Source organism: Dermochelys coriacea, chromosome 19 (genome assembly GCF_009764565.3).
Source record: "Dermochelys coriacea isolate rDerCor1 chromosome 19, rDerCor1.pri.v4, whole genome shotgun sequence".
Taxonomy (NCBI): Eukaryota; Metazoa; Chordata; order Testudines; family Dermochelyidae; genus Dermochelys; species Dermochelys coriacea.
Genome location: NC_050086.2, coordinates 7,590,406 through 7,613,167, shown reverse-complemented (window position 1 = coordinate 7,613,167; position 22,762 = coordinate 7,590,406). Strand labels below are relative to the sequence as shown.

The 22,762-nt window shown below is 44.7% G+C and overlaps 1 protein-coding gene across 1 annotated transcript in view; it reads right to left on the bottom strand.

Moving 5' to 3' along the window:
- MACF1 (microtubule actin crosslinking factor 1) overlaps window positions 1-22,762 on the bottom strand; it is a 259,982-nt gene that overhangs the window by 70,134 nt on the left and 167,086 nt on the right. The window contains 12 exon segments of the mRNA XM_038377247.1: window positions 6,629-7,857; window positions 7,860-8,099; window positions 8,725-9,220; window positions 10,515-10,714; window positions 11,492-11,621; window positions 12,787-12,827; window positions 12,830-13,027; window positions 13,812-13,874; window positions 15,994-16,111; window positions 17,196-17,264; window positions 17,266-17,354; window positions 20,531-20,695. Of these exon segments, the coding sequence (XP_038233175.1) occupies window positions 6,629-7,857; window positions 7,860-8,099; window positions 8,725-9,220; window positions 10,515-10,714; window positions 11,492-11,621; window positions 12,787-12,827; window positions 12,830-13,027; window positions 13,812-13,874; window positions 15,994-16,111; window positions 17,196-17,264; window positions 17,266-17,354; window positions 20,531-20,695 (3,038 nt within the window).

The following is a 22,762-nucleotide window of genomic DNA, read 5'->3' as shown; positions in this document are numbered from 1 at the left end:
AGCAAAGCTGTCGGGTAGGAGTGTGGAAAAAAAATCACACCCACAGCTGACATAACTATGCTGGCAACCCCCCCCAGCGTAGGCACAACTATTACATCAGAAGAGTGCTTCTGCTGGCATAACTAATGTCATCTGGAGAGATGATGTAGCTATGCCAGCAGAAGTCTGGCTTACGTCTAGGGGGCTAGACCAGCAAAGGCTCCGTAGTGTTGGCATGGCCTTGATCTACAGTAAATGCTAACTCCTTTGGGTGCCAAAATCCAAATCCCTGAATTTGCACAAGTCTTCTCTCTCTCTAAAACAGCATCGCCTTGGGCAGTGGACCTCAAACGAAGACCTACCGTACCACATCTAAAACTCAGAAAGTTCTAGGTAGGTCAACTTCCCGCACCTTCTAATCGGTGAGGTTAGAATAGATTCCTCCTCCAATACTACACTTTAATCCAATCTACATACCGCTTGGTCGTGGCTCTCATGCCACCAGTGCCACAGATTGAGAACCTCTGGTCTATGGCACCAAGCACAGGGCTAGAAAACAGACCCAGATTAGAATTCAGGCATGCTTGCTGGAGAATTCACTTAACCTCTATATGGCTCTGCTTCCTGGATTTTAAAATGAGGGGGTTGGGGGGGAGTAAGGGAGCTATTCCTACTTATTCATCCTGGGGGTGTCACAAGAGCTAGTAAATGTGTGTATTGCACTTGGAAATGGAAAGTAGTATAAAAGTACAAAATATTCTTATAAACAGTGGTGCTGTTGACAGTGTCATGGAATCAGTCACCCTCCCAAAAAGTTGAGAGAATAATACAAAGAAAACAACCATTCTTTTCACCAAAAGAAGGTTTGTGGAGTATTTTGTTGGTTGGGGGGGTGGGTTCCTTGATGTGTTACAATGACAGATTTGGTAAATATCTCCCTTTTGCACAGGGAAAAGTGGAGGTATTAGAAAGAGCAGCCTCTGAATGAAAAGGTGACTAGAATGGTTTTATTCACTCCCTCTAAAAAAGAAAAGGAGTACTTGTGGCACCTTAGAGACTAACAAATTTATAAATTTTGCCACAAGTACTCCTTTTCTTTTTGCGAATACAGACTAACACGGCTGCTACTCTGAAACCTGTGATTTCACTCCCTCTGAGTGCATCATGAATCCTTCTGGGGTTTTTACAGCCAGAGAAGGTGCCAGAGGCATTAAGGATCTGTGAGCCCCTGCTCTGTAAAATAAATTCAAGGTGTTGCTTAAGTTATTTCTGTCTAGGGATTTCTCTCCATCTCTCACATGCTCAAGTTCAAAATTATTATTGGCCTGAAAAGTAAGTATTGCCTAAGTTAAAGAATACAGTACATTGGGAAACTCGGGTTTCAAATAACCCCTCATAAGGATTTATTACATGAGGACAAAAGTCACAGAGAACGTTTTTAGGGATTTGCACAACAGTGTTTAGATTTACCTTAAAATATGGTTTGATTATTATAATTTTATCTACAAAATTTGAAAATAGGTGGCAGAAGTCCCACCCCTAATGTGCCACCAATTCAGAACTCGAGGGCTGTACTCTTGCCAGGATTGACAAGTGGCAAGCACCAATGGCAGCATGTCATTTTTGGCTCTTTTTCCTTTGCTTTTCCCACTCAGAACCGAATTCCTCTGGTGCTCACTAGGCCTTTACGGGAACTGTTCATGGCAGGCTGGCACTCCAGTCTGAGGATTCCTCCTTCTCCACCGTAATTTCTCAATAAACTAAGAAAGGGGAGGAATGTAGAGGTTTTTGCTTTGCTGCAGCTGACCATTGCTGGTTTGAAGTCACTGATTCAGTCAGTACGTTTAAACCATCATATAGAAGAGATTTTTCAGCCCCTTTCCTCCCCAAACATATTTCTCTGGCAGAGGGATAGATGTCAACTCCTTGGAAGAAGTGATGACCATCTTTAACGGGTCTTCTTGGAGGCCAAGGTCCAGTCAGTCTGGCCTTGGGACGACATGGTTTGCCAACATGGGATTCTCTGTAACTAATCCTTTGTCTCAGTCACCTGACCCCACTGCCCAATCTCATTCAAACGACTGTGGATCAATCTAGAGACCTTTGTCCTCATGGGTGAGACGGGGAAATTAGCAGTAACTAGTATGGAGCTTTTCCCACCATGTTAGGTTCCAGCCAGGAATTTCAATTCTTGGGCACATGAAAGAGTAGGGATAAAGTCTTTGGTTTTGTAACAATCGAAACAGCGCCTGGCTTGTATGTGTTCCTTTCTTATTGTTCTGGACATTTTCAAGAAGATGTTGGACAAAATAAGGTCTTTAGCCATACTGGGGATAAGGGGTTCTAATATTCACTGCACTTGGAGTGTAGAATGGGAAGGTGGTTCAGCTGCAACATATCTCTGAGCTGTATGTTTCTTTACGTGGTTCCCCTTATTTAAGTCTGTTGAATTAGCCTGATATCAGTCTCGGCATCCATATACGCCTCTCTTTAGGCCAGTTGAAAAGCACCCATTTTACTTGAATACTAAGGTAATCAGTTTACTTTCTATTATAGCATCTAAATTGCTGATGCTTTCTGTTTCCCATTAGAATAATATAGATCTTCGGACTCTCCCAGACTTAATTTTTAAGGCTGCTTCTCAGTACAACTTTGAAAAAAAAGGTAGTCTGCCAAATTTTGATCTAATCTTTCCATGAGAAGAAATTGCGATTCTCTCAATATGCAAAAACTCTGAAATGTTGTTTAGGAAAGGCCAAGGGAAAGGTGACTGGGGCTCCCAGGTGTTAGGATAACGAGCAACAACAACATTATTTTGTAGAAAGGAGAAAAGACCTTTAATTTATGTAAAAAACTTTCGTGTAAAGATCACAATGTACTTTACAAAAGGTTGTCAAGTATCTTTTTCTGCTTTGCAGACGAGGAAACTAGGGAGCAGAGAGATTACATGACTTGCCCAAGGTCACACAATGAGTCAAATGGCAAAACCAAAACCAGGATCCAGGTCTCCCAACTCACAGTTCCCAGCTCTAACCACTAGGGAAGTGTCTAAATCACTTAGGCAAGGTGCATTATGTGATGTATTTTGGAGTTCTATATAGCAGATGGAAATGCTGGCTTAGACTGAACTGGAGGCTCATCCATCTTCTTAGGAAAATATTTTAAAGAGGGATTCTAGATTGCAAGCTCTTTGAGGCAGGGACCATCTTTTATTCTGTGTTTGTATGGCGCCTAGCACAATGGAGTCCTGGCCCACTACTGGGGCTCTCAGACACCACACAATACTACAAAACAACAATAGGTCTATGTACCCTTCATTTGCAGTCTTACACTAAAGATTAGGGTTTTTTGCATTAAATAATGTAGCTTTCAGCTTTTTTAATCTAAGCACATTGGTCTCTTGCCTAGTTTTTGGGTGGAAAGTTTGCAATTCAGGATCCTCTCAGTTTTGGACTGCTGGTGCCTGAGAGTGCACAAATAAAAAACCATTAACTGTTCAGTATGTTTCCTACATCTCCAGTGTGCAAGTCTGGAAAGACTCGCCCCGAAGAGTCTGCTGCTTGTTAAAGCTTAGCTGGATTAGCTGTTCTGTTTATTGATGTTTTTACTGGAGCTTGTTTGAGTTCAATCGTTAGCATTAATACTATGGAAAGTTTCGTCTGAGAAAACTGAGCTGACAGCAGAAAGAGCCGAGGAAATATGCCAATAACTGAAAGCTCATATGAGCATCTGCCATTGGTGGATGTTTCTTGTCTTATCTTCCTGTCGAAAGAGTGCAACCCATCAGTTTCACGCAGGTGGAACTGGAATGCAGAAAGGATATTAAATAGGTTGCAAAGTCTCTTCGTAATGAAGAAAATGGACTCCACAGAGAGGCTGGTGCAGATCCATCTCTCCTAACTCCTGTGCCTGAGTTTGTTGTGGCGTGAAACTTGCAAGGGATAGAACAAAATGGACGAGAAGCATGGGGACTGGGAAGCAGCAGCATTAGAAGTTTTTTTGCAGCTAGTTCTCTTTTCGAACAGGTTTGGTGGGTGTTTGTTGGGAAAAAAAAAATCTTGGGAAGTCTCAGGTGCAGACCTTCATTTGAATCACCTGTACGTGGTCTCTGAAAGTCAGATTTCTGTATCTCTTGTTCCTTATGGAAACCACTCTAGCCCTGGAGACCACAGGCAGATGATTTACATAGTTGTTCATAAAATTAGTGCATTAAGACATCATATCTAGTTGTACTTGTGTCTTCTGGACAGATAAATAAAAAGTGCTTCTTGGTGCCCCAGCAATCAAATCCTGTAAGCAATAGCTTTGTTCTCTACATACAGTTCCAAGGAGGAGCCATCTGGAGGCATTATTTCATGATGCTAAAGGCTGCCACTAGCCCCCAGGCCACACACTGTGTACCTCTCTGATCTCTAATCCAGAGGTGAGACACTGTTTTGGTACTGTGCACTGAAAGATCGCAGCCTGTTTTAAGCACACACACACAAAAAAAAAAAAAAAAAAGTTTCCCAACTTGCACACACACTTTTCTGGCTTCCACCAGAGCACCTCTAAGAGAACAGACCCCCCTGCAGTCAGACCAAACCTCACTGCTTTCCGTTTGTTAGAAGTTGAGGTAGCATAATGATGCGGGACCCCACCACGAAGCTCAGGGTGTGAGTGCAGATAAATCTGCCATGCACTTCACGTTGCATTTCAGCTCAGGAACTAAACTCTTGACCCATGGAAATGAACCAAAATATTGTCACCTGATCTTGAGAACAGGGCCCAAAGAGATTTCCCTTCCCTGACCCTCTAGGGTGTAAATGTGGCTGACACACTCAGATTCTTTCCTTTCATTGTTTTAGCTTCCCATGAGCTCAGCAAAAGCCAGACCTGTAGATCACCCTTCCCCCACTGCAAAGTCTGGCTCCAAATCACAACAACATCAGCAAGCCATGAACTTTCAAAAGGTTTGCTAGTGCCGTAGAAGTTTCTAGTTTGGCTACACCACTCTCTCTCTCTCTCTAAAGGGAACATTCACGACTTCAGCTCGATTGTCTGTGCTGTTTTACAGATCAGCTGTGGGGCAGGCTTCCAGGTTCATTTCTTTCTGCTCAGTTCACAAGGATTGGATCACAGGGCAGGGTGTGCGCTCTCTCAACACCCCTGCCAAGTTCTGTAAAGCCTTGCAGGAGAAAGGACACTCAACACTGCAATGTGAACCGACAATTTATGACACATTTTCCTAAAAGCTTGCTCTGGACAACCTGATCCTCTCTTCCTAATTCCCATTAAGGATGGACAAGCCAGGATGTGTCATTACTCACTCCAGTCGGTGCACGTTTAATGACCTAGAACAAGATGGTCACTATTTATGCCTGTGATATCATTCAGTGTCCAAGGACACATGGGACATCTTTTTCCTTAGAGGCAAACCATAAAATTAGGCTTGAAAGTGTCTGCTCTATAGGAAAGTTTTACCAGTTACACAGGTACAGTTTTACTGGGTCTAACCTGCCTTATGGACATTCTTATTCCAGGATACAAGTAGACTCTCTTAGTTTTAGCTTAAACCCTTTCCCAAGTGACAAAAACCAAAAAGCCACTCTTACCTGGAATAAAAGTGTCCACACAAGGGTTATATACCAGCATAACTAGATTGGTTTAAGTTCACACCTCAGGTTATACTGAAAAACGTTCTCATATAGACAAGGCCTAGGGGGTTGAGAGGATACTGCGATGGTGTAACAGAGGCATTAACTATCTGAATGGGATCAATTAGCTGTGTGATGAAAAGTAAATGGCTCACCCTCTTACTGCTAGTCACTGAGCAGCAAGATGTAAATCAGACCAATCACTAGTAGTGGAGTGCACCAGTAATGGAGATTTCACAGCATCTCAGAATCTAAGCAGTACTAATGTAACTACTGTAGTGTAACAGCATGGCCTGACACCATAACACTACATACAATTTAAACACCTTGAAAACTTTCGCTCTTTGGGCTCAGTTAAAAGTTTTGCGCACATACCTTGATGGTCTCCAGCGTTTCTCCACTGGCAATGTGAAAATCCTATAGCAAAAAACTGATAAGACAAAAGGAATGACATGCCCCCGCCAGCTGTAATAGTTTAATACTACCCATCATTTTATCGAAGACCCAGAAACTGGAATGATGTATCAGAGTCCAAGGCTCCTGAAAGACAGCTGGGATTCTGGGGTTGGGCAGACAGGCCCACTTAGCAGATACACTGATGGATCTGCACTGGACATCTCAGGAAATGCTGAAAATCATGATTCAAATAAAGTCAAGGAGCCAAAACACCCCTCTTCCCTGAAAAATACTGTACCGAAAAAGCCAAGAGAAGTTCTGATAGACTAATATTGTGTGCAGTATGGGGAGTCGGGGGTGGGGGAGACAAGGAATAAGCTTTTCAAACCTGACCATGAGAGTTATCAACTCTTCCTTCAGGTAGTCAACTCTTAAATGGCAGAGACCATCTCTGTCTCAAACAGCACCAAGCTCTCTGGTGGCATTTCAGTGATAAAGTTATATGAATTCTGCAAGGAATGCACTACTTCAGAGTAGCACAAGAGATCAGGTCAAATTGCAGATGAACCTTTAACCAGCAAATGCCACTTAAAACAACCCGCATCAGGAGCGCTCACCTTGAAATCTGCCAACTGCTGACTGATGGTTTCCACCTCAGTCCCTACAATCCACTGCAGCGCGTCATTCTCCTCTGCTGCACTGGCCATGTGATTCAGCTCCTTCAGTTTGTTGTAAAAGTCCTCGACTCGAGAGAGTGTCGTTTCTACTTGCTCTTGGCGATTTTTGCCCCTTTCCGTCAGCTTACTGCACTGTTTATTTAGAGTCTCCAGTTCACGTTTCAGCCCTAACAAGTCAGGGCTTCCTTCATCTTCCAACATGTGCCTGCATTCCTCTTCAGAAGCTTCAATGTCTGACTTCAGCCCCTGAAGTCTGCCCAGGAATGTACGAACATCCTCGGCTTGAGACTGGAGGCTGTCAATGTCTCTCCCGATGGCACCCATGCTATCAAGTTCATCATCTAGATCTGCCAGTTGAGAGAACATCTCCCGGACATGGTTATTAAACTGGCCGATTCCTTCAAGCTTGGTCTCCATCAGCGAACAGCATTCATTTACTTTTTGTTTCACTGTTTTAAAGTCCTGCTGGGAATCCTCGGCTTGCCGTAAGAGCTGGGAGCAGTCAGAGCCATCTGGTGCATCTTCCACCAGGCCTTGTGTGAAGTTCTTCAGATAATCCACCTGCGGCTCCAGGGCCTGGAGCACTTCTTGCTGAGCCCTCAACTTCTCCAAGTTCTTATTGCTGCAGGCTTGAGGTCCTAGAGCATCATAGATTTCTAGCTGATGCTTTGCCCCTTCCAGCTTCTTCTCAATGTTCTTAAAGTTTTCTTGGAACTCCTTTAGCCTTTGCGACATTTCTTCAACGGACCCAGTCTTGGCTTGCAGCTCTTCTGTAATGGCATCCATCTTCTGATTGATTCCAGCTTTCTCATCCCGAACCTCATCCTCATCAGTCTGACAAGCATCTATCAAGATGTCAGCAGCACTGTTCAGCATCTCCAGAAGGGAGCGGCGCTTCTCCACATCACTGAGCATAGCTTTTGACCTCAGAAGGCCTGCCTCCAATTGCACGGGGTCCAGAGTTACTTCCAACTCTGACATCTTCACCCTGCAATCCTCGACCCAAGGAAGGAGGTCTTCCAAGTGCCGCTGGTATTTCTGGGCCTTCTGCAAACAGTCCTTGAGTCTGGAGTTTCTATCTGTGACCTGCTTGCTGAGCTCATCCCAATGTGTTTTGAGGCTGACCAGCTGGCTTTGCAGGGCAGTCTTCTCCTCCCCAGGCTGAACGAGAGAAGCAGAGACTCTCCCTCAGCCACAATCATCTCATAGGAGCCACTATGCTGGTTGAGGCTCTTCTGGAACTCTTCTTGCTCCTGGATTTGACACTGCAGCCTCTCCAGTTTAGCAGAAATAGGCCGGCTCTGGGCTTGCTGGCACAGTTTGTCATCCAGCCAGGTCCTAAGCTCGTCAAACATGTGCTGGAACTGCTGGGAGCTTGCGAGCACAGTCTGCAGTCGATTCATCCGGTCGGCTGAAATAGAAATAAGATTAGAATGTAACAATTAAGCTGGAATCTAATAAACTAGGTGAAATTGTTCTAAACAAAAAAACCCTCGAATGCGCAAGCTGCATTCTGACTAACGGGAACGAATTCCTCCCCTTGAACGTCAGCAGCCTTTTGCTCGTCAGGTCATGAACAATTTCAGAACAGAGTTAGGAGACAGTAAACACAATGGAGAGCTTTTTTGGACTATGAGGCCTCTATATGCAAACCACTTGGGGAGCGAAGATGCTACTCAGATGCCCACTCTCCTCTTCCCTCTTCTCAGACAGGAGATGGGGGCCAGATTCTTTTCAGACCCAGTCAACACTACTCTTAAAATCAGAGAGCATAGGGTGCTGAATGTAATGAACAGGTAACCCCTCTGCTCAACCTCCAGCCCTTGGTGGCATCGTGTGGGAATGAAAACCATACTGCATGCTTGGCAGTGCACAAAGCACTTCTAACTAGGCCCTTTCCAGAACGGTTTTCAAATTTAAAAATCATGGAAGATCTCTTCCTCACTATTCTTAAAAACACAGTGACTGCATAACCCCTTGTTAAACAGGAGGCAGAGAAGTTGAACTCCACAACCAGGTGCTTCATGGCGTCTCACCTGCGAGGTCTTCCAAGCCTTTGAGAGGGAGAGCCACCGTCTCCAGGCGCTTTCTCAGCTCATCCTTGAGGTACTGCTCCCCAATCAGAACAGACAGCTCATCACAGAGCGTCTGAGCCTCCATGATCTCCTCTTCCAACTGCCCCAGGTCAGACCGAATCTCACTCGTTTCCTCCAGTTGCTGTTTCACGGCATCTGGCTGGGTGCTGACAGCAGATTGGCTGCTGAGTCGCTGCCCAACTGCCTTTACCTTCTCAGACAAGCCCTGCAGCAGCTCTTGGTATTGGGTACTCTTGACAATGGCTTGGTCAATCTGGCTGGAACGGGAGTTGAGTCTTTCAGTTAACTCGGTCCATTTCTGATTCACGCTTTGGAGCTCCTCCCGCACCTGGTTTGATGATGGAGAATCATCTCCAGGGCTGGTTAGTATCCCCTGAGCTGCCTGGTTCAGCTGTTCATGCTGCTGTCTGCGAGCTTCAAATTCTTTCAGCATAAACTGAACAGAAATAACACATAAGTGTTTGTATAAGAGTGACAGCATCGAATACACATCGTCAAAACAAAACTGAGCTCCAGGAGCTTTAAGCTATCCACAGAATCACTGGAAACAAACCAGGAAATCCCTGGGACAGGACTACAAGTAGACTGCAAAGATCTGTTTATGATAACATTTCAGCTTAACAAAATTTGGAAGCATCTGTGATTACATCCATAAAGTATTTTGCTTCTCTCCCTTATTTGTCCTATTGGTGTTCAACACAATGTAAACCAGTGACACAAGGTAAAATATCCTGGTTAATATATAATATTTTGTGGTTTGGCTGGTTACAGACATGTCAGAAATCTGATTTGTAATGAGAGGGCAGGGAGGAGGTAGATAGGAAGGCTCTCATGCAGCATTAACAGGTCCTGCATAGTATTAACATAGGTCTTTGTAGAAAGTGGAATTGATTTTTTTTTTTTAAACAAAGGAGTCAATACTGGAACCCTGTGCACAGAACAGAGATCAAAAAATTACACCAGTTTCAATTAGGTGGAGTACTAGCCACACCCAACATCTTCCGACATCTCTATGAGAAGAGGTGTTAGACCAATGCCGTTGTACAAGGTGGTGTGTGCAGGGCATTTCTGCTACAAAAGAAATGAGTTTCAGACAAGGGCTTGTCTACATGAACATTTAGCCTGAAGCAAGCTGGGGTGTAAATCTACCCCAAATTAGCCTGCCTTGCACTAAGTATCTGTGTGGACTCCACTGATGTGGATTAGAAGTTCCTTAGCATGCTTTGATCTCCCCAGCTTTGAAACAGGACTAGATCAAAGCACACTAAGGAATCATTAGTGCCTGTCAGCAATGTCCACACGTACACTTACTGCATGGCACGCTAGCACAGGGTAGGTTTACAACCCAGCTTGTTTGGGCAGACAAGCCCTAAGGGAGCATGTTCTGTAGCAGGAGAGTATACACACAGACACACACATGCTCACTGTACAAACTATACATAAGCGGAGGGGAGGGATAGCTCAGTGGTTTGAGCATTAGCCTGCTAAACCCAGGGTTGTGAGTTCAATCCTTGAGGGGGCCATTTAGGGATCTGGGGAAAAAATTGGGGATTGGTCCTGCTTTGAGCAAGGGGTTGGACTAGATGACCTCCCGAGGTCCCTTCCAACCTTGATATTCTATGATTCTAAGAATGTATAAATCACAACAGTAGTTTTGCACAAACTGGAATTGCCCGCTCCTCCTCATTCTTTAACCTACAAAGGAGGCACAGATACAGCCCCTTTCTCACCTGGACCTGCTGCTTTTGCGCATTCAGCATGTTAGGGTCAATGGAAAGGGGTCCCAGCACGCTCATCATTAGCTCCTTCTCCATCAGCCATGGGCGCAGCTGGGTTTCAGCTGCCTGGAAGCTTGCCAGTTGGTTCGCTGATTTCTCCAGCTTCTGCTGGCGCTCTGCTGTCATCTGATTGGCTCTTGCCCACCTGGAGTCTGAAGACAGGAAATGAAATAGCCGGTAATTTTACTGTTATTAGGAAACCTGCCACTTGATTTAGCAGGTGTTTTTTGTTTCCTTATGTGATATACCAGTGTAATGTTTGATACACGATCCATCTAGTAATATATTTTCCATTTTTAACTACTATGGTACTGTGGTTAGGACAGGAAACGTGGAATCAGCGATCTACATCTAGTGGCAATTGTCACAGACTTGCCTGACCCTTGGGCAAGTAATTTAACTTCTTTCTGCTTCAGATTCCATCTTTCAAACAAAAATAATATAATGTGTATCAATTTTTGTAAAGCACTTTGAGAGCTTTGGATGGAGGAACCCTGTACATGCACTTTACTTCTAGCAAGTTTTGAAATTTTTTTTTAAATACACAAGCTCATTTAATCATTTAAGTATGTAAAGTATTCTAAGTAATCAGACTTTTACTTTGACCAACGAAGCTTTTACTCAAAAAAAAAAAAAAAAAAAAAAGCAATCAACTGTTTTTATTGCAGGGTATTTTTTTTTAAGGTAACTTAAGAAAGCGAAGTCTCTGAAACGCAGAACCATCATGCAGACTTCATTAACTGAACAATGCTCATCCTGAAAACATCCTAGCATGCCAGACAGCTTGAAGGTATGTTCTTTATTTCCTAAATTCAATTACAAGTAACTCTGCTCTACTCTGACTTTTGGAATTGTCCTGGAAACTGGCGTCATCCTTAAGAGATGTTTAGAGACATCTAAAAATCACGCTACATCCCTAGGGAACTTACCGAGATTATCCAGCATCTTCTGCCAGTTTGCTGCTGCTGGAGAGTCAGGACACTTCTCCAGCAAGCCAGAAAGTGCATCCTTTACTTTCTGGATCTTTCCTGAATTCCGTTCCAACTCATCCAGGAATGCCTAGGAAGAAGAAAATTTTGGACATGCTGAGATATACAAGAGATGATGTAATTCAAGCACAAGAGCTATACTGAGATGGGCTACAGTCTGAAGGAAGAAAGTAGCTACACTTGGAGTTGTGTAAGGCTTCATCTTTGGCCTTTTATGGAATCATTTCATCCAGTTACTAATACTTAGAGCTTGGGCCTTAAGAATAGAAGAAATGAAAAGTACATCTTTCTCAGTGTAACATTAAACTGCGTGTTGCTTATCCAATGAATTTGGAATGACCTGAGAACTGATGCTAAACATTATCAGCTTTTTTCTCCGAGACAATTGCCCATAAAGGATAGGTCTAAAATATCTAAAAGGGCGAAGCTCACCACAGATTCACAGAAAGTAGGTCTGGAAGCGACCTCAAGAGGTCATCTAGTCCATTCCCCCGCACACCGAGGCAGGATTAAGAATACTAGACCATCTCTGACAGGCGTTTGTCTCACCTGTTCTTCAAAACCTCCAATGCCTGGGATTCCACAACACCCCAGGTCACCTGTCCCAGGGCTTAGCTATCCTTATAGTTACAATGTTCTTCCTTATATCCAACCTAAATCTTCCTTGCTGCAAACTAAGGGTGTGTCTACACTTAAAATGTTACAGCGGCACAGCTGCGCCACAGTAGCAGCTCAGTGTGGACACCACCCACACCGACAGAATGGATTCTCCTGTCAGCACAGGTAATCCACCTCCCCGAGAGGCAGTAGCTAGGTTGACGGAAGAATTCTTCCCTTGGCCTAGTGCTGTCTATATGGGGACGTAGGTCGGTTTTATGCCACTCAGGGGTATGGATTTTTCACAGCCCTGAGTGACTTAGCTATGTTGTCCTAATTTTCTAGAGCAGACCAGGCCTCGGTCACTTCCTTCTTGTCCTACCCTGGTGGACATGGAGAACAACTGAGCACAGTTCTCTTCTTAAAAAACTTTGACATATCTGAAGACATATGTTCCCCCTCAGTCTTCCCTACACCGTGCTTCTTCATGCGACATTTAACCACCAAGATGAAATACTCTCTTTAGAAACAGGCTATTGTTGGTTCCTCCCAACCTAGTGCAGTAAAGCAGGTCTCAGAGAATGATCTAGTCACTATGACAAACTCGGTCCTTATTCCTGCTCAGAGAGACAAGTTACCTTGTTATGCTCAGCCTGGGCTCTCATGGTCTCTGTTTTGTAGGCGAGGAAGAAGTTTCAAGTGCTGACAAGGTCCGTTCCTTTGACTCCAGCCACTTCAACACTGAACTTGCCTCCTCTTGGACTTCTAGCATCTTCTTCAGCATGGCTGACAGCTGCTCCTGGCGTTCCCGCAAGGCCATGCCAAGTCCCTCGTACTGCCGGTTCACATCAGACATGTCACACTGGATCTCAGTCAAATCTAATGACAAAGAAACAAACCTGAGCGGAAAGATGGCAACACCACTCCTACCTGGGCTGCTGGCACTGAGAATTCTGGGCAACCCTCACGCAGGCTGAGAGTGTCAGGGTACCAGAGGTTAGGATCACTGTCCTTCCATCTACTGAAGACCCAAAGATGTCAAGTTATCAGCACTTCCCTGCCAGAGGCTTGCTCTGTTGCATCACATATGAAGTTTGACGGTTTGCCCAACAAAGCAAATCACATCCCATCAAACCAGCCTCGTGCATGTTGTGCCCCCATGTTAACAGTGTCATATTTAATCCACCTCTCACAGTTTGAGTTCAACTTTTTACATCTGTTATCTCATTGAACCAATGAGCTCATAGCAGCTAACAAGTCATTTAAGTCGTACTTAAAATTCCAGGTTAATATGGTCTCAGACTCCTCAGAACTAATAACCTTCATTGCATTTCTTAAAACAATCTCCCACTTATCAGCTCTCTAACACAAGCTGATCAGGGGTCAAGTTGTTGTCAATTCTGGAAGCTGGATTCCCCTCCTGCCATTTCTGTCCTTCGGTCTGTCCTACATCACAATCAGCTGCCCATCTCATGGCCCCATTCTGGTTACTACACAGCGCTGCAGAGATATAGGGTTTGCTATAGGATTCCAACAATGTCACATTGCAATGTTTATCTCCTGGGGGAACATCCATACAGACTGCTGTTATCATGCACTGATGGAAACATAAATGAACACACAGACACCGCTTTCTATTGCAACACGGAGTTGGTGATCTCACCTTTGCAGGTGTGGTATCCATTTACACTGCCTACTGACACTCCTAGAGCGGGCAGCAAAGAACCTGAGCAAGGGACAGAGAGACAAACAAAGGACAAGACAAACATGTTAGGAATGCAGACATATTACCAACGAACGTACGCACTCAGCACTGACCCAACCGTTTCCGGCTGTCCACTGTCGACGACGGACATCATGGCAAAAGAAAAAACAAATCCTGAGCATGAGCAAATTAACACAGCACAAGACAACAGAGCTCTCCACAAGACGAACCACGTCAGCCACCAAGCAAATACATGTCATTTGCAAGTGGCTTATTCTTTTCATCCTGATAATTCCACAGACCCTCTTAATGCTTAACGCTAAGGGCTCAGCATCGGGAATTCCCCACTCCTCACATCTCAATGCTCAGCTGGGACTCCCAATCAATTTTGCTTTTCATCTGTTTATTTTACCTTACTCTCTTCTAATTCCAAGTAGCTGAAAACAGAATAGCTGTGCCTCCCTGCAGCCAACACCCCCCTTTTCCATTTCCTCCAGCCACTCCTATAGGGACAGTTTAGAAATAGCTTAGATGTTTAGGAGTAGCTGTGAAGTTCCCCAGAGCCCACAACTCCAGTAACTCCGCTAGTGGGCACGAAGTAGATATCAGCTCCCCACCTCACACAGCAAGCCTGTGACCACTATATATTTTTGCATTCAGTGGAGGCACCAGCATTCCCACAGGAGAATTAATAACCATGAGAATCATATTTAGAATATAGAGACTAATATTGCAGGAGCCAAAAGACCTTCATTGAAGAGATTAACTTCCTTACGTTCTTCTTTTCTTATGGGATGAAGCTCTTAAAGAAACAGACCTAAAAAAATAAAATCTTTTCTATGCAACTGGGCCTTGAAAATTATTCCTCAGAAAATCCTTCTCCTGGAATTCATTTAAGGATGATCCCAAGTCTATCCACATTCAAACCTGAATTCCCTGGAGATGTTATAGATCAGACTTCTCATTTTCTAAGCAGCCAGAAACAGTCAGCATCATAATCATTATAATGTCCATTTATATAGGAGATTGCAACGTAAAAACCTCTCAAAATCTTCACCGGGTATGTACAAGGGACTGCTTTCCTATTGCTTACATTCAGCTATCCCTGAGGAGGAACACAGTAGCTATTCTGTGTCAGCAACACTCTACAACATGTCTGTGGATGGGAAGCAAAGGTTAATTTCTCCAGATGAAACGCCCATCAAGATGTTAGGTAATTACCAATTTAGAATTTAGCTGGCAGTTGGAGTTAAGACCCCTAACTCTTGCCCTGGGTTCTTAAATGGCCAGAAAAGCAGTCAACACATCCAATGTACATTGTATCTGAAAGCGAGCATCCTCCAGTGTTATCCTAGCACCATGTTGATGAACTGATTCAGTACCGATTCTTGGGTTAGGTCTACACTATGAGCAAGGGGTGTATCCAACTAGCGCGAGTATAAATAGCAGCATAGTTGCGGTAGCGGGCTAGTGGCAGTGCACAAACGGCCGAGCCATGCAGAGCATCAACCTGCGTGAAACAGTGGGTATGTACTCGGCACGGCTGAGCCAGAGCTCCATGCTCGCTACCTGTGTTACTGCAGCTGCCCTGCTATTTAGACTCAATGAGAACTAATGTAGGAGCAGGGGAATCACACCTCTAGCTCATAGTGTAGATGTAGCCTTAGAGTGCCACCTACTGAAGCATCAGGACTATAGCCTGTAGCCTTTTCCTAGATGTTCCTTGGAGGTTTCCCATCCAAACCCTAACCAGGCTAACCCTGCTTAGTTTAGGGACTCTGATCGTATGTGGATGGCGGTTACTAAATGCTAAAAGCACATCCTCAACAGGAGTCAGTTCTCAAGTTGGAAAACAGCAGTTTGGTATTTATGTTCATTCTCATATAAGACAGACAAACAGACAATCTCTCCAGAGGCTGAGCCCTCAGCCCCTAAATGCTTTTGACCAAGGCTAAGGTACACAGACTCTTGCTGGCTCCTTTCCTTTTGTTTTGTAACAAGTTTAAAGCCATTTTCTATTTGATGATGGTTTAAAAAAATATACCTAAAGAACAACAAAGCAAATAGAGTGCAGAAAATGACAGGGCTCCTCCTCCAAGGACACTCCAGGTGTCCTCTGGGCGGCACGACTGTAACTCACCTGTCTTTGGCTGAGCATCAGGGGCTGTGATTTCTACAATCAAATTCTCTAATGCAGTCCCTTTGTGATTGATTTCCTCCACCTTGTCCCCCTTTCCTGTCCATTCCTCCAGGAGGACCTATTAAAAAACCAGGATCAGATACCAGCATCCTACATTATATATTTCCCACACCAGAGGGCCTATGATTGAAACAAACATATTCTGCAGCTGAGAATGACAGGTGTGTGTTTGTGTGTCTGTTGTCTAGGCACTCTGAGTACTCCTCTAATACCCATGTAGGATCCAGCTTTAGCATGCTCAGCTGTCTAATTCACAGGATGGCTCACTGACTCCCAGAGAATAAACTGAATTACTGTTAAACTGCAGATTAAGAGAGCATCTCTATATTATGTCAAAGAGGGCGGTTTCTTTATAATGAATCAGCTATAGAGCATCAAGCAGTAAATTAATAACTAGTGGGTCTCTCTTCAACCTAAGGTTCTGAGGACCCTCCTTCCTAGCCTATACACCTAGCCCCCTACGGTATCCAGCATGCTATACTTGCCATGTGGGCCTTGTATAAATCAGTAGCTCGGAGAGCTGCTATATTTCTGTCTGAGATTAGACAGCTACAGGTGAGCAAACAGGACGTTGCACTCTCTCTCAAATCATAGCCCTTGACATATCTTGATTTAAGGTGTCATTTACCCCAGAGAAAAATGAGAGCGCTCAAGTGACCGGATGTAACCCCTGATGTCCAGCAGAGGGAATTTCACTGGAGAGGCAGAATTTTGCTGCATTCAAAACAGACTAGCACACAGGGGTTCCTCTCCCAAATTCCTCTGAAAAGCAGAGGAGCGGTCGGATTTCTTTTAAAAATTAATAAAAGACTGCATAGATTTCACTATGCATTGAAAGCGTGAGCGCCTATAGCAAACAGTGATGGGTATGATTGCAAGCACTGTCTCTCGACAGTCCCATACAGACAGGGGCTTCAGACTGTCAGTGGTGCTGTTTTCAGAGCAAGTAAAGGCTCACTTATGAGAATCCATTGCACTGACATACAGCTCCGCACTCCTGCACTTAAGCACATGGAAGCCCAGGCATAGCTGGATTAAAACAAGCATAAAATAGTTCACAGTATACCATGACCTGCAAGTCATTACATGCTCCTTTGGTTTCCACACCAACTCCTCAGAGCGTTTCAGCTTTCCCTGCCCACCTTGATGTGCTGCATGCGCTTCTCCAGTTCCTGGGTGCCCAGGGAGGTCTCTGCAGATGGCACATTCCCCTTCGCTTTCTTTCAGCCACTTCTTTATAGCTCCAACCAACTTTCGGAACTCGTCCAATTGTTCCTGGCAAGATGATGCATTCCTTTTCTCTAAGAGTGAAAAGGTGGAGAGAGTTAGCAGCTCGTGCTTCGCTTTGCAATTACCATACCGGAATTAGGACCCCATGGTCTCTGTGATCTTGTGGGGTTTTTTTTTTGTTGTTGCTTAGGAACAGCACTCACTAGTGGCCAAAAACGTGGCTATAGCTACGCTGCATCTCTGCTTGCTGGTAATGACCTCCTTAGTGAATGACCTGTGGTGCCAAGTTCAGTGTCATCTTGACCCCTAGAAACCCAGACTCACATTCTTGGCAAAGTCCAGGTTAGCAGTTCTGAAACCATGGTCCGCACAGAGCACTTGTTAGTGGCCTGTAGCAAGCTGGCAGGTCACAGGGTGGGTGGAGTCACTTCCTTGCTATTAACTACTTGGACAAGGGTTCAGGCTCATCATTGGAAAGAAGAGCCTGCATGTTTGTAAAAACAGCTGGAAAAAAGGAGGAAGAGTTTGCCTATCTACTTCTCCAGCAGCCACCACTCCATAAGAGAATAAGGAGCAACACTCAAGGACAGAGATACTAAGGAACAGCTACAAATAATCAAACACTTGTGACACAAAGGTGCCCAGGTCTTTGCAAACCACTCTCATCTCAGACCTGACAACTCACTACATCAAATACATGTTCACAGGGTATCTATGCATACTGGGTACCATGTAAGGTCTCTATTGAAAGCTGCAATTTATCAACACTCAATCATGGTGTGATGTGAGAACAGGTAACACTGAAGGAATAAGGTAGATATATGATGTTTATACCCTTAGGGTCTTAAAGTTAAGGGGATGTCACCAGGGATTAACTACCTGGTGGCAGTTTATTCATGCAGGAGGGAGTTGCTCTCTCTCCTTTGTTAGCCAGGGATGTCATGCAAGGGTCAATTGTCTCTCACTGCCCCCATCACAGAACAATCAATAGAAACCAAAAGAGACAAGTGCAAACAATTGAAACCACTTGGAGGTAAACAAGAACATTATAACAAGCAGGGTATCACCCTATGAATAGAGACAACAGACTTTCAGTATAAACACAGAGTGGCGAGAGGCCTCTGCATCCATTACTCAGGAGACATCTTGCGGAGCAAGGGGTGTTTTCATGACAGCTTGGATTCTGTTTTCTGTGAAGCAGCTGGCTATGCAACAGACTGAAATTTTTTTTGAGGGGGGGAAAACTATTTTATTAGATAGGAAAAGGAACTATTAATAAGCGTAGGCCCTAGTTCAGGTTTTATGATTTGTGTTTGCATCATAACCATTGTGTTTTCACTGCACTCCCTTGTTTCTAGCTGAATCTCTATTCTTTCTTAACCTAAACCTACTTCTTCTCTTAATGTCGGCACTCACAAGCGCTGTGCGATATACAGGAGTGGTGGTTTAAGGTAAAACAAGCAACTGGAGTACCCGGTTCCTTTGGGGCAAAGGCTCGCGGATATTGTGAGTAGCCAGTGTCGGGGCTGGGAGTCACAGGGGAATAGTTCAAAGGGACTCAAGGTCCCCTCTTGGTAAGCAGCGAGGCAAAGACAGGGAGCTAACAGCCAGCTTACTACGGCCAAGTCTACCTCTCACTGACAGCCGGGGGTTAACAAGGTGACCCTCAGTCCTGGGTGCCCAGAGACCTGGGTACCACATTGCTTCCTTTAATATTTCTCTTCCACAATTGTGTCGTCACCATTGGCATGTTGCATGCTAATCACAGAATATCAGGGTTGGAAGGGACCTTAGGAGGTCATCTAGTCCAGTCCCCTGCTCAAAGCAGGGACCAATCCCCAACTAAATCAAAGGTCAAGAGCAATACGAATGAAGCTCCACATGAATGAGCTTCAATGGAAGGGAAGATAATCTCTGTGGTCAAATATACCACATGATCACAAGTGGAAGAGGAGGCTGAGGGAGAGACACTATTAATCTGTGACCCACCCCATGACACTCCCTGGCATGGGGAAGTAGAGCTGTCAGGAAAGTGGAGCTCATTATATGTGCTCTTGACCCTTGTGACAAACCACTTCTGCCCCCACTCTTCCAAGGACTGCTCGCATTTCAGGGGAAAGCGGGGAGGAAGCACGGCAGGCCTACGGTACGTCTACATGGCAATCACGGGGCGTGACTAGCTCGTACAGACAGACCTGAACTAGCTCAGGTACAGAGCGGTTAAGTCATGGCAGCAATGGGCCGCAACAAGCCCACTTGGAACCCTGGGGTAATTATTCGGGCAGCTAGCCCGCACTGCTGCGGCTTCACTGCTCCAGTTCTTGAGCTAGTGACCTTACAGCTAGCTCCGGTACATTTACACAAGTGCAATCAGACTCCCCACGATTGCAGCAAACACAGACCGTCAGTCCTTTTCCCTTTGCCTCCCCACATCCACCAGTGGGATTTCTGTGGGAGCGCGGGTACAACAGCAGGCCCTGCAGTGACTCTGTATGTGCAGTGCTGCGTAACCCATGAAATTCATTGCCTTCTTCGCTGCCCTTACGGCAGTTGAAATCATTGTGGAACTCTGAAGACAGGAGGCTGCCTCACACTTTGGAAACACAGCTGTAGGTTTCTGGGCGTGCTGCTATTCTGTCAGGCCCCATACGAACGGAAGTGATGCGAGCTCTAGTCGGGCTTATAACATCACATAGCAGTTATTCCCCCCTATCTGGTCGCTCTCCGTCATGAACGAGGTCTCATGAACCCTCTTTAACTTAACCCTGGTTTTAATGCTGCCCGTCTCTATAGACAGACCCTGATTGTGAAACCCCCTCGAGCTAGGGGAAAACGAAGAAGCTCCTTCTGCAGCTATTGTCTATTGCTCCTTCGCTGGCCGATGAACCTCTGCCACAATACAGTGATCTGCTCCTGGGGGAGCAGGAGTGGGTTTGATTGTTAGCAGCCCCTGCATGCTGAGAAAGCACGAAGCAGAAGCTCTTGCAGCATACACATTTTCACAACGCCTCAGCCGTGCTTTTTTAAAATGCAGCGAAAGATGACGGCATTAAGTTTTTGCGGTGTAGGAGGACAGCAGAGATAGAAGTTAACGTACAGTCCCCAAAGCAAAAATGAACCTTAGTCAGCTCTCTCCCAATTGCTAAGTAACTTCCATCATCAGTGAGAAGCACATCCTCCAATTTTTAAGAGCTGTCTCCACAATCCAGCCCCTGAAGGAGGGGAAACAGGTGATCTCAGGCCTTACCTCTCCTTTGCTGCCTTCTGCAGCGCACAAAATCCTGTTTTAGGCTGTGCACCTTCTCTTGGTGCTGAGAGGAGACCACTGGGAAACCAAAGGAGCTCAGCTCTGCGATCAGACCCTCTAAAGTATCCAGGTCCTCTTGGTGCGGCCTCATTCTAAATTCAGCTCCTGTCAGGATAAACAAGAGCGGGGATGAAGCTCCTGTGTTTGTTCAAACAGGAGAAATGAACAGACACAACCCTTGATACTGACTAGGGCACGTAGTGCCCTCTACAGGGAAATAGATGAATTATCCATAAATCAGAATTAAATACTCACCAGCAACTACACACCACACCACAGAAACACTAACCCAGGAACCAATCCCTGTTGCAAACCTTGTTGCCTACTCTGTCCCCATATCTACTCTAGAGACACCATCAGAGGACCCAACCACATAAGCCACACCATCAGAGGCTCATTCACCTGCACGTCTACTAATGTGATATATAGATTCATAGATACTAAGGTCAGAAGGGACCATTCTGATCATCTAGTCCGACCTCCTGCACAACGCAGGCCACAGAATCTCACCCACCCACTCCTACGAAAAACCTCTCACCTATGTCTGAGCTATTGAAGTCCCTCAAATTGTGGTTTTAAAGACTTCAAGGAGCAAAGAATCCTCCCTCAAGTGACCCATGCCCCATGCTACAGAGGAAGGCGAAAAACCTCCAGGGCCTCTCCAATCTGCACTGGAGGAAAATTCCTTCCCGACCCCCAAATATGGCGATCAGCCAAACCCTGAGCACATGGGCAAGATTTCACCAGCCAGATACTACAGAAAATTCTTTCCTGGGTAACTCAGATCTCATCCATCTAATATCCCATCTCAGGGGATTAGGCCTATTTACCCTGAATATTTAAAGATCAATTACTTACCAAAATCACATTATCCCATCATCCCATCTCCTCCTATAAAACTTATCGAGTAGAAACTTAAAACCAGATAGATCTTTTGCCCCCACTGCTTCCCTTGGAAGGCTATTCCAAAACTTCACTCCTCTGATGGTTAGAAACCTTCGTCTGATTTCAAGTCTAAACTTTCTGGTGGCCAGTTTATACCCATTTGTTCTTGTGTCCACGTTGGTGCTGAGCTGAAATAATTCCTCTCCCTCTCCTGTATTTATCCCTCTGATTATATTTATAGAGAGCAATCATATCTCCCCTCACCTTCTTTTAGTTAGGCTAAACAAGCCAAGCTCCTTAAGTCTCCTTTCATAAGACAAGTTTTCCATTCCTCGGATCATCCTAGTAGCCCTTCTCTGTACCTGCCCAGTTTGAATTCATCCTTTTTAAACATGGGAGACCAGAACTGCACACAGTATTCTAGGTGAGGTCTCACCAGTGCCTTGTATAATGGTACTAAAACCTCCTTATCCCTACTGGAATGCCTCTCCTGATGCATCCCAAAACCGCATTAGCTTTTTTCACAGCCATATCACATTGGCAGCTCATAGTCATCCTATGATCAACCAATACTCCAAGGTCCTTCTCCTCCTCCGTTACTTCTAATTGATGCGTCCCCAACTTATAACTAAAATTCTTGTTGTTAATCCCTAAATGCATAACCTTACACTTCTCACTATTAAATTTCATCCTATTACTATTACTCCAGTTTAAAAGGTCATCCAGATCCTCCTGTATAATATCACGATCCTTCTCCGAATTGGCATACCTCCAGCTTTGTATCATCTGCAAACTTTATTAGCACACTCCCACTTTTTGTGCCAAGGTCAGTAATAAAAAGATTAAATAAGATTGGTACCCAAAACCTATCCCTGAGGAACTCCACTGGTAATCTCCCTCCAACCTGACAGTTCACCTTTCAGTAGGACCCGTTGTAGTCTCCCCTTTAACCAATTCCTTATCACCTTTGATGTTCATTATGATCCCCATCTTCTCCAATTTAACTAATAATTCCCATGTGGCACGGTATCAAATGCCTTACTGAAATCTAGGTAAATTAGATCCACTGCATTTCCTTATCTAAAAAAACTGTTACTTTTTCAAAAAGGAGATTAGGTTGGTTTGGCACGATCTACCTTTGTAAAACCATGTTGTATTTTGTCCATTACCATTGACTTCAATGTCCTTAACTAATTTCTCCTTCAAAATTTTTTCCAGGACCTTGCTACTACAGATGTCAAACTAACAGGCCTGTAGTTACCCGGATCACTTTTTTTTCCTTTCTTA